The following is an 11,988-nucleotide window of genomic DNA, read 5'->3' as shown; positions in this document are numbered from 1 at the left end:
GAAAGATCCAGATTACCCCAGCCAACTACCAGATGATGGCAGAATTCAACTTGAATCGCTTTTGTGACTTGTACCACTTTTCCTCTGTCAAATCTAGGTAGTCCACCAAATGTATTTTTTTGGCTGCAGAAATTTGTTTCAAAAGCAAAACAGAACAAGCAAATAGTCCACCACACCTCCCCTCCCTCCCAAATTTGAAAGCTTCGCTCAAAAGCTCTTGAACCAAATGAAAAAAGTGGTTTTCTAACATTACAACATCTAGAAGCTGTTGCACGTTTAGAGACTTTTTCTGCATTTCCCACTGGCAGTGCTTTCTCTTCCTGGACTTCACAGGGTATCCCTTCACAGACTTGTGACAGTCATGCTCTGGGTTGTGCCCATTCAGGTCTCGAGGACCTCTGGGGTCTCAGAGGATGCCATAGCTTTTTTGGGCAGCCCACTCCACTGCTTAAGGGTCCTCACAGTGATTTCTGCCCCCCTTATCTCCAGCCTGAACCTCCCTAGCTTGGGCTGATGCCACTGTCCCTCACCCTCCTGTGAGGCGCTGCTGGGAAGACTCTGTCCCCATCTCCTTGCTCTCTTCCCCACAGGCACCAGGGTGTGCTGTTAGGTGCCCCGAAGCCTCTTCTGCTGCATGCTGAAGCACTTGCCTGCCCCACTGAAGGGCAAGTGCTCCAGCCCCACCATCTCTGCAGCCCCTTCCCTGCTACCAAAACCCCATCAGCAAAACCCAGCACACTGGGGGAGAAAGATAGGAGAAATCCCCTAGGGCAAGCCAAGTGCTGCCTTTGACCTCCAAGGGAGGTCATAGCAATGAATAGAACAGAACGGAGTAGAAGAGAAGAGAGTAGAAAGGAATGGAATAGGTTAGTTCAGTTGGAAGGGACCTACAATAATCCTCTGGTCCAACTGCCTGACCACTTTGGGGCTGAGCAAAAGTTACAGCGTGTTATTAAGGACACTGTTCAAATGCCTTGTAAACGCTGCCAGGCTTGAGGCATCGACCACCTCTCGAGGAAGCTTGTTCCAGCGCTTGACAACCCTCTCGGTAAAGAAGTGTTTCCTAATGTCAAGTCCGAGCCTCCCTGGCGCAGCTCTGAGCCGTTCCCACGCATCCTGTCACTGGATCCCAGGGAGAAGGGACCAACTCAGAGGATTGGCAGCCCAAGGTTTATTGGTATTATTATTATCAGTGTCCATCCCATCACCCTGCAGACTCCAAACACAGGACGCTGGGCCCTATCCAGCCCCGCATCTGAGCTGGGGCACAAGCACTACGTCCACCCTTGCCCAAGGGGCTGCAGGAACTGAACACAAAAGCCCCTCTTGGAAAAGCGTCCGCGTCCTGTGGTGTCTCCGTGAGGGGTGAGGGGTGCAACCGCCTATGAAAACCGAGCACCTAGAGGTTGCTGGGTGGGAGCTGGAGCTGGCTGGGGCTGGAGGCATCAGTTTGATGGCCCAACAAGTAGGAGAAAATCCCCAAAAGCAAGGCAAGCGCTGCCTTTGATCTCCCGTGGGAGGAAGCAAGGGAGCCCAGGGGGCTGGCTGGCAATGCTGGGGTGTGGAGAGAGCCTGCGGAACTTTGTCCTGCGGGCTCCGAGGGAGGCACGAGGTGTTATCGAATGGACCTTCTTGCTGCACGTGCCTGAAGACGCCTGCCACGGGCAACGTGACCTGACGGGGCTCTGGGAAGGCACGGCCTCGGCCTTGGTGACTGGCGTGGAGCACCGATGCCGAGCACGAGACAAGTGATGGGGATGGAAGACAAGTGATGGAGATGACAAGTGATGGAGACAAGTGATGGCCTTTTATGATGGGGTGACAACATCGGTGGACAAGGGTCGACCAATGGATATCATCTACCTGGACTTGTGCAAAGCTTTTGACACTGTCCCGCATGACATTCTTCTCTCTAAACTAGAGAGGCATGGGTTTGATGGATGGACCACTCGGTGGATAAGGAATTGGCTCAATGGCCGCACTCAGAGAGTAGTGGTCAACGGCTCGATGTCCATGTGGAGACCGGTCACGAGTGGCGTCCCTCAGGGGTCCGTGTTGGGCCCGGCCCTCTTCAACATCTTTGTCGGTGACGTGGACAGTGGCATGGAGTGCACCCTCAGCAAGTTCGCTGATGACACCAAGCTGTGTGGTGCCGTCGACACGCTGGAAGGGAGGGATGCCATCCAGAGGGACCTCAACAGGCTGGAGAGGTGGGCCCGTACCAACCTCATGAAGTTTAACCAGGCCAAGTGCAAGGTCCTACATCTGGGTCGTGGCAATCCCAGGCACAAATACAGACTGGGCGGAGAATGGATCGTGAGCAGCCCTGAGGAGAAGGACTTGGGAGTACTGGTGGACGAGAAGCTCAATATGAGCCGGCAATGTGCTCTTGCGGCCCAGAAGGCCAACCGCGTCCTGGGCTGCATCAAGAGGAGCGTGGCCAGCAGGTCGAGGGAGGTGATTCTCCCCCTCTACTCTGCCCTCGTGAGACCTCACTTGGAGTATTGCGTCCAGTTCTGGAGCCCCCAACATAAGAAGGACATGGACCAGTTGGAGAGGGTCCAGAGGAGGGCCACGAAGATGATAAGAGGGCTGGAGCACCTTTCCTATGAGGACAGGCTGAAAGAGTTGGGGCTGTTCAGCCTGGAGAAGAGGAGGCTCCGGGGTGACCTTATAGCGGTCTTCCAGTACCTCAAGGGGGCCTACAAGAAAGATGGGGAGAGGCTGTTCAGGAGGGCCAGTTGTGATAGGACAAGGGGTAATGGTTTTAAAATAGAGGGAGGTAGATTCAGGTTGGATATTAGGAAAAAATTTTTTACCACGAGAGTTGTAGAACACTGGAACAGGTTGCCCAGAGAGGTGGTGGATGCTCCGTCCCTGGAGACGTTCAAGGCCCGGTTGGATGAGGCCCTGAGCAACCTGATCTAGTTGGAGATATCCCTGTTTGTTGCAGGGGGGTTGGACTAGATGACCTTTGAAGGTCCCTTCCAGCCCTAACCATTCTATGATTCTATGATTCTATGGAAGGGGCAGTGGCATTGCAGTACATCCAGACACATGTGACATGCCCGCATGATGGACGGTGACGTCACTGAGTGACGGGTTCCAGCGTCACCGAGGGGTCCACGGCGACATCTCCGAGTGACGGACTGTGATGTCGCGGAGCGTTGGATTGTGAGCACATGGTCCTCGCTGCCTGTATCGGGCGCCGAGTCTCTCCCAGCCGACTCGTGCCTGCACTCCAGCTGAGCCAGTACGCGAGGCTTGGAGTGTCCTGCGAGGCTGAAGGCTGTCCTTGGTTCTGAGTTTGTGCACGGGGAGTTGTCAAGTGCAGTTCTCCGTGTCCGACCACAGAGCCATCAGAGGATTTTCGCTGGCCCTGCCTGGTTCAGGCAGCCAGGGCACACAGGAGGCGCGCTCACAGCAGCAGAGGTGAGCTGTGCGAGGACTCCTGGCCCTGGGGTGGGGAGCTGGGAGGGTTTCTTTCTGGAGAGACCTGGGCGTTTCTTCCACCCCTCGTCAGGCCAGCCAACAATTGTGGCCTCTCTTCTTCTTCCAGAGTGACACCTACTGCTGCAGCGACAGTGAGAGGGAGCAGCTTGTCATCCCCAGCTCCCCCCAGCCCACCGCAGCATATGGGGAGCATGGCCACGGAGCTGGACCACCGCTGTCCAATATGTCTGGACAGCTGGGAGGAGGCCAGCTACGTGATGCCATGCCTCCACCAGTTCTGTTATGCCTGCATCCTGCGGTGGGCTGAGAGCAAGCCCGAGTGCCCCCTCTGCAAGAGGAGGGTGAGCTCCATCTTGCACTCGGTGCGGGGGGACGACGCCTTTGAGGAGCACATCATCCCACCACCACCTGCAGCACCGTCAGTCGCCGTCCCCCTGTCGACACGGCCAGCAGGCGCAGGGCCGCTGCCCCAGGCTCCAGTGGGCGGCTTCCATGCCTACGTCTGGGCATCCCTCTTCCGCGTCTACCCCGCTGTCCTCCAGCCTCTGCTGCCCTGGCTGCATCGGGAGCTGGGGCAGCTCTTCGAGGATGCGCAGGAAGCTGCAGCAGCGCAGAGCCTCGTCACATCCAGCCTGCGCTACTTTGGCCTGGACGAGGAGGCTCTGGTCCAGCTGCTGCAGCCGTCCCTGGGCAGGCGCACGAGGAGCTTTGTCCACCAGCTCGTCGAGACCACCGTGCGCCGGTGTAGCAGGAAGGCCCGACGTCGAATGGGCGTGGGGGATGGCCGTGCTGCGTCAGGGCAGGAGGACAGCCCTGCGGCTGCCCCTGGCCCTGCTGCCTCCCAAGGGGTGTCTCCTGCCCCCAGCTCAGCCCTTTCTGGGAGTCCCGGCAGCCCCTGCTCTGCCCCTGCTCCCACTCGTGGGGACCCAGAAGAGGTCCATGAAGACCCGGAGGAGGCTGTGCCGGGGCCCTCCAGGCGCAGCCAGCGTTCACTGGGGGGACCCCGGCGAGCCCCGAAGAGGGGGGCTGGCAGCTCTGAGGACCCTTCCCAGCCCGACAGAAAGCCACCTCGTCGTCGGTGACACTGGGAGGGAGCCTCAGGGGCCGGCTGAGCCACATCTGGGCCGGCAGTGGGGCACACACCCACCCCATGTGGTCCTGGACCCCCAAATCTATTTAGCATTTAAGAAAAGAAAATTAAAGCAGGAAAACTGTCAAAAAAGTCTCAGTATGGCTGTCAATTTCGGTGGTGTAGCTATCCCCAGCTGTGCTGCTTCCCCCGTCCCTTTTCCTGGTGCCACGGCCACCGTTTCCTCACATGTCTGCAGGGCCCTACGGTCACGGGGGTCAGCCTGGTGGGAGAGGGAGTGCGGCGATGCAGCAAGGCAGGAGTGCCAAGAAGTTTGAAAGGGGGAAGAGAAAAATCATGCACCTGGGATCAACAACCCCAGGCACCAGTGTAGGCTGGGGGCTGCCCGGCTGGGAAGCAGCTTGGCAGAAATCCCCTGTCCTCATGGACATGGGGTTGTGTGTGAGCCAGCAATGTGCTCTTTCTATAAAGAAGGCTAACAATGTCCTGGGCTTCAGTGGGAGGACTGTTGCCAACAGTCCAAAATTGCCCTGCAGAACCATTCTATCTACCTGTGTTTCTTCCTAGACCCACTTGAAAACATGACTTGAAATTGCATTGCTGGGAAGTATCAGCCTGGAGTTTTCCACCAGAGAGAAGGAAAAGCCAGCATGACAAGTGCCCCCTATGTATCAGGGTGCCTGAGCTCTTTTCATCTAAGCAAAAAAAAGCTCAGAAGATGTAACCCTCTCCTATTTTATGCCCACATCCAATGTAACACGACTCAGAGTTTGATTAAACTCAGTGGTGGCCAGGCACAGGGCCAGAGGCAATAGGCACAAATTCAAACACAGGTGGTTCCCTCTAAACATCAGGAAACACTTTTTCACTGTGAGGGTGATTGAGCACTCGCACAGGTTGCCCAGAGAGCTGGTGGAGTCTCCCTCCTTTGAGATCTTCAAAAGCGGCATGGACAAAATCCCAGGTAACTGACTCTAAGTGGCCCTGCTTGAGCAGGTGGGTTGGACAAGATGACCACCTTCCAACCTCAGACAGACTGTGATTCTTGAGTTTGAGATACAGGCCTAATCCTTAAAGGCTGTTGTGTTTCTCCCCCTCTGCCTCCCCGCCAAAACTCTCTGTCAGTGACTGTCTGTGGGGAGAGTGCTGGAGGGCAGGACAGGGAGGTAGGCACTGAAAAAAGAATTGTCAGCTTGGTTTTGACTTCTAAAAGTCTTCAGAATTCAGTCTTCACCAAGTAAATGTCTCCACCAGGGTGTCCACTGGTGCCATAGGCAGTTCCGTTCCCGCTCTGTGTCTTTTGCATGTGGCTGGCCACTGGTCTTTGCAAGGCTGTGGTCTGGTCTGGGGCACATGGCATCCAAAGAGAGGCAGAGAGACCAGGCTTTTGCAGCCAGGAGCAGAAGCAGCTTGTCACCTTTGGTAGCTGTTGCATTGGACAGGAGAGTGAGATGATGGTGGCGGGCTGTCCGAGTCTGTCTACTGACCCCCTGTCTCCCAGAAAGAGACCTCCATCAGTGCCCAGTGCTGGGCAGAGCAGTGCAAAGCAGGGCAGAAAACCCTGCAAAACAGAGATAGAAGAGAGCCGAGGGCCTGGTGGTGTTTTCTTTTGCTGCATAACCATAGCCTCCCCAGCAGCACAGGGTGAGTGCTGATGTGAAAGGCCAAGCCCTGGAGAGCCCAGTACCCTGACTGAAGAGCTGTGGGACCTGGCCGCTGGTCTTGGCGGGCTTCCCTCCCCTTGTTTGGGTGGCATGACTCTCACTCTATGGACTGGTGGGAGAGTGGGTGTTATGATGCAACTCCTGGCCAGGCGGGGTGGGATTTTTATGCCGATGGTTCCTTCTGTATGTGCCAGGTAGTATTTTGTTGTTCCCTGCAAAAGGAATTGCTGCCCATCTCCAGGTGCATCTCTGCAATGAGTCCCATGACAGATGTCTCCATCCAGTGGTCACCGGTGCCAGCCCATGTCTCATCACTCGTCATTCCAGGTCTAGCCTCCTCCTCACCACACGTTATTCCTCCACAGCCCAGCCCTCTGCTCTCCTACCAGCCTGCATTGCCCAGGGCAGCCTCGCCACAGGAGCACTCAAGTCCCTACTGCACACAGTCACAACTTGGTGCATCTCTCTGCATTAACCTACAGTTGTACCCTGCCAAGGCGGGAGCCCCAAGAAGTTCAACAAGGGGAAATGCAAAGTCTCTTCCAGTGAAAAAGAAGTGAATGAGTGTATAGAACAGGCAAAAGAATAAAAATAGGCCCAAATGATGAATGTCATTAATTGTATTTTAGCCTGTGCCTTGCCTTGCCTTGCGTTTGCCTGACTGGTGAATAAAATGGAGTGGGGAGGTAGAGGACCTGTCCCAGCTGAGCTAGGATGCGTGAAAAATTCCTTGGTGGGGAGCCAGCAGCAGTGTGCAGCTGGGGAAGAAAGCACTCAGGGCAGTTCCGTCCCTCTGGTGGAGGTAATCGCTGGAAGGGATGCATGAAAAAGGACAGGATACTGGCTAGTCTCACCTTCCCCAGCTTCTACACTATTGAATCACCCCCAGACACTCTGCAGGGAGAAAGGGCAGATGCATGGCAGAGGCACCATGCCACAGGTGCTTGCTGCAAGTTGCACTGGCAGCTGAGAGAGCAGAGAGGGACACACACTCATTTTGCTGGAAAACAGCTCTAGAGGCACCCGAGTGCAAGCACTGGAAGCACTGCAGCCGTGCTGTCTTGAGTTAGGTACAATCTGTGGGGACGTGGAAAGCATCTCCCAGGCAGCACGCTTCCCCTCCTTGCTGTACACACACAGCTGTGTGCGGGGATCGCTAGCATTTGCTTCTGACCAAGAAAAGGCTCAGAGTGCCTGGGAATGTGAGTCCCAAGCAAAGTAACCAGCTCCTTTGTCTTTGGATTTACTGACCCAGCACTGAGCTGATTTAGCTCCTGGGGACTGGAGAAGCACACGAGCAAATGCACTTCTCTCTCCTGGTGGGAAGCTGGTTTAATGCCTTATTACTGTAATTGCCAAATCCATCAGTCACTGCAGACTATCTCCAAGACTTCTTTCTCTTTCACCCTCTGCTCAGGAAGAATAGCCAGCCTATTTTGATGATGCTTACAGAAAAGTGCTTGGGATTTGTTTATTCTGGACTATGTCTCTGGGCATCCTTGTTCCTGTCTTTCTTTAAAGGTAAGCTCACCTGTGGTTGTCCAGTTTTGGGGGATTTTTTTTTGTTTTCTTTTATATTTTCTAAGCACTAGTCACATCCTACCCCAATTCTATTTCCAGAGGACTTGTATCTTCTTGTAGTTTAAACTTTGTTAGAGTCCAGTGCTGATGCCACTGAGTTTTATGATCGGTTTGAGTAAGTTTGTGGATCTTACAGTGCTAGACACCTTCTTCTAAGCAAGGAGAAGGTGTGGAATTTTCTAATGTAAAGCAAATTATTTTCACTTTTAGAAATGAATTGAAATTATTGTGTTTCAAAAGGAATATGTTTTTACTGTCATTAACCTCTCTATGTCTTTTTGGGAATAAGAAATTATAACCCCAGGCTGGACAGGATGGCTGTGAGAACTCTATAGATGTGAGGGTGAAATGGTGGTGTTTTAGAAAGAAAAATGACCAGAGGAAAATTCTTAACTCTTTACTTTCTATGCATCATTTAGAAAGATTTATAGATGCATAAATACATATATTTACTATATCTGGTTCGTTTCTCTCTTCTGACTTTTAATATGTTTAACAAGAGTCCTTCCAGGCAGTGGTGGATATAAGTTGAAAACACCTAATAAAAATAATAATGGGCTTCTGTAGTCTAAGGTGTCACCTGTGACCAAGCTATCTTCTTAAGTTTCAGCATGTTACAAACAAAAGTAGAAACTGTGATTCTTCCAAAACATGGAGGATTGCAAGGCTAACAATAAAGAATTTTTAAATGAGAAGAGAGGTTGAAATAGTCCTGAAAGATGTTCAGAGCTCTACACAAAATGTGCTTTTATTGCTTCCTAACAGCTTGTTATATGAAACATGCCTGCCTGCAACTATAAATCCTAAAACTGAGTATTCCAGGTGTGAGGGAACATGTCATGTTACCCACAAGTTATGCATAGAGAAAAGACTGTATTTTGAAAGCAGAGAATGTGGTCTGCATATTTTAGAAGCACAGGGGTATGGGAAAGATACATATATATGATGTTGCACTGGACTGTTCATGCCACAGACATAATTTCTCATTAGTTTATCTGAACCTAGAAAACATTTGTGCATTTCATTACTACAGCTCCACATTTCAGCTGGCTAATGTAGCAATGGTATTGCAGAAAAATATTTCTCCACCTTGCTAAATTAAGAACCGTGCTATCTTTGTTTCTAAGACGTTTCTGTGCTACTTCAGGAGCTGAACTAACAGGCAGGTGATGGCGTCTAGTTATGATATGACTGACTTTGTGTGCAGTCCCATTTTGAGCAGTTGCATATCATGTAAATATTGCCTTGTAAGTTCTGAGTAATCACTAATTCATCAGAAGAGATGCTTAGTTTCTCTGAACGGCACATGAAGACACAAACTGCTTTTATAAATAATTCAGAAGATTATTTTTTTTTTGTTAGGTGCTTTTACCGGCAGTTTGTAAGTATGCACTTTTACAGACAACTGCTAAAACAGAATGAAATGAACCCCTGATTAAGGTGGTGTATTTGACCTCTGGAGAAAAAAAAAACAGATGAAAGCCCCAGGAATTGTATAGTTGGGTCAGAAGAGAAAAAAGTCAAAATTATCTTAGTATGTTACCAGTAGCAGAGTCTTCCAACAGTGAGCTCCAAATGAACTCCCCCAGGATTCCTCAGTGCACCCTCATGGAAATCACAGCAAATCCATCATAACTAACATCACTCTCACGTAGCGCTGAGTTGTTTCAACAGAATTCATAACATTTTCTCAACTACTGAAAGCTCCTGCAGGGCCATTTGACAGGAAAGTTATGAAAAGGACTAGGTAAAAAACAAACAAAACCAAAACATGAAGAATTTGGTCATTTTTTCCAGTCCTTTCCACAACTTTTTACTTCAACTTGACTGCACTTGCACTATTTCCAGGAGCCCAGGTAGACATGTCATTCGTGTTAGGTTCCTGAAGAGCGTGGAGCTAGTGATGCTTTCCTGGGACATGGGCCCTAGGGAAAATCACAAAACCTCCAGGGTTCCTAAATGACATCTCTCAAAGCGAGACGTCCCTTACAGGCCAGGTGCAATCCTTGAAAGGGCACCCAGAAGATGGAAGGACACTATGAGTCCCAGCAGCTACATAACAACCTTCAGGTGGAGGGATTTGAAAATCCCTCTCCAGGGAGAGACTGGAAGGGAGCGATCAGACCCACTCCTATTCCTTTCCATGAGCACGGCGCAGTCTGGGCACCTAGCCTCTCTGAGGAGTGTTCCCTTCAGCTCAGTGCACAGGCACCTGCTGAGTTTGACCATCCAGGGAAGTTAAGCATGCACTTTGCTAGTCTCCAGTCAACCTTTGTGCTTTTATGTCTTTTTTTTTAGTGGCCTCACTAAGTGCCACACATGCCACATAGAGCAGAGTCAGATCTCTTAGTTTCTTTGCTCTGTGCAGACTGATGGCAGGGTCATACTCTGGCCATCTGGCTTTGAAAAGCCCAACAAAGGCAAAGGCAAGCTAAGGACAGAACCCCTTCTCTGCAGGCCGGTGAGAATACAAGTGCTCAGCAATATGGGACAAATCCTATGGCAGGGGATGCTGCAAGGAAGCTAACCAGCTAAAAGATGTAAATTATGAAGTAACTCAGCCTGACTTAGTGCACCCAGCCGGCGCAAAACAGCTTTTCTTTGGCTTACTCACATAACAGAGTTGAATTCCTGTGCTACACTCATTTCATGCATTCTAACAATTTTGTTGATTTAGATGAGCTCTAGTGATCACATCAGAACACAACTGATGATCTTTAGGAGCAAATCTTCACAAAGACACTGTTCTTGTTTCACTTCCATGCAAGCAGGTGTTGCTTCTGCAACATCAGCAGCATTGGCAAGACAGTCTCAAAAGGCCAGATTCTGTTGCCAAGCTACAATTTCCCTAATGTGAACTAGTCAGACTGAGGTGACATGAGTTGAGAGATCTGTGCAGCAGGAAGAACTGAGGCTGGTACTTAAATACCTATATATGGAGTCTAAACTTTAGGCCTCAGCTGGGTAAGACTGATGGAAATGCAGTGTGCTGTGTTAATCAAACTGGTTTATTCCAAAGAGTCACTGTTGAACAGATGTGAGAAGTCCTGGGCTTTAACAGAGTACAATGTAATGTCATTAGTAATTTAGGTGGTTGGTGAAGGAGCTCCAATTTTATCTCATAAATGTTACCAGACTAGAGCTAGGAGTTAAAGTCAGATCGTTTAGAATCTTTCATACTCTTAATTTCAGGTCTGAAGGTTGCATTCACCTCAGTTCCCCGAATTCTTTATGTTGATGCCCTGAGTTGTATCACCCCACTGAATGATTCACAGTTTCAAAGATAACAATGCAGCTGATGCAAATTTGAAATAGGAGAGACATGAGGAAGACCTTTGCTGGTACAAGTAGATCTTTTCTTCCATACTGGCTAAAAAGATGCCACACAGGCATCTTGCAGAAATGAGAAATTACCGCCAGATCACTGCCATCACTATGACATCTGGAAGCAGAGATACCAGAGTCTGGTCACTGTGGATTCTGAGAGCATGCTAAGACATCACGTATGCATGAGGTCAGATGGGATTGAATGTACTTCTCACAGCACGTGTCTGTTTATAGGTGTCACTCTGCTCTGTGATCAAGAACACTAGTACAGAAACATATGTCAACATATTTAAGACAGGCAGGCAGAGGTGTAGGCAAATCTCTGAGATGATTCCGTGAGTTAGTCTGCTACAGTAACTTGCTGTACATGCTTGCCTCTTGAGATTGACTTTTCAGTTCAGTGAACCAGACTTCATGTTCAGTCACTCATATTCTTTGTGCGTTCACTGGCACAGCTCTAAGGCTGCTCTGTATTATTGTAGGTGCAGCTGCAACTGTGGAGCTGGCCCAAGCTAGTGAGAAGTCAGCAGGCTCCACAAAAGTTGGATGTATTTCCAAGCACATTTGCTGACAGCGATCTGGGCTAAATCTTATGTTACCTCTCCTCAAATTTCACCAGAAAAAGTAGGAAAGTCCAGAAAAAGCATCTGGGACCTGACATCACCAGCACCTATCTTTATATGCACCTATTGGTATAGCACTCTGCATGTAGGGAGGTGTGAAGAAGCAGATACTGTGCACGAGAAAGTAGCATCCATCTGGTCTTCAATATGATGCCGGAGGGTGTCTTGGGAGCCTTCAGCCTTACTCCAGTGCAGGGGACCTTCTGATGGTCTCAGAGCAGAAGTTCCCATTCCAGGCACAGGATTCGTG

The 11,988-nt window shown here is 50.4% G+C and overlaps 2 protein-coding genes across 2 annotated transcripts in view; both read left to right on the top strand.

The window, feature by feature from the left end:
• The first annotated feature begins 3,334 nt into the window (after positions 1-3,334).
• On the top strand, positions 3,335-4,535 carry LOC147526437 (E3 ubiquitin-protein ligase Topors-like). The gene is made up of 2 exons (XM_086629892.1): positions 3,335-3,432; positions 3,560-4,535. The coding sequence occupies exon 2, from the start codon at positions 3,636-3,638 to the stop codon at positions 4,533-4,535; it is 900 nt and encodes a 299-aa protein (XP_086486018.1). The 5' UTR covers positions 3,335-3,432; positions 3,560-3,635.
• A 3,099-nt stretch (positions 4,536-7,634) lies between these two features.
• The window catches only part of LOC104380186 (neuronal acetylcholine receptor subunit alpha-7), an 84,136-nt gene continuing 79,782 nt past the window's right edge, over positions 7,635-11,988 (top strand). Inside the window, exon 1 of the mRNA XM_086629404.1 lies at positions 7,635-7,728. Coding sequence (XP_086485530.1) covers positions 7,647-7,728 — 82 coding nt within the window. The 5' untranslated portion in view covers positions 7,635-7,646. The remainder of the gene's footprint in view (positions 7,729-11,988) is intronic.

Source organism: Tauraco erythrolophus, chromosome Z (genome assembly GCF_009769465.1).
Source record: "Tauraco erythrolophus isolate bTauEry1 chromosome Z, bTauEry1.pri, whole genome shotgun sequence".
Lineage (NCBI taxonomy): Eukaryota > Metazoa > Chordata > Aves > Musophagiformes > Musophagidae > Tauraco > Tauraco erythrolophus.
This window is presented reverse-complemented; position numbering and strand designations above follow the sequence as displayed.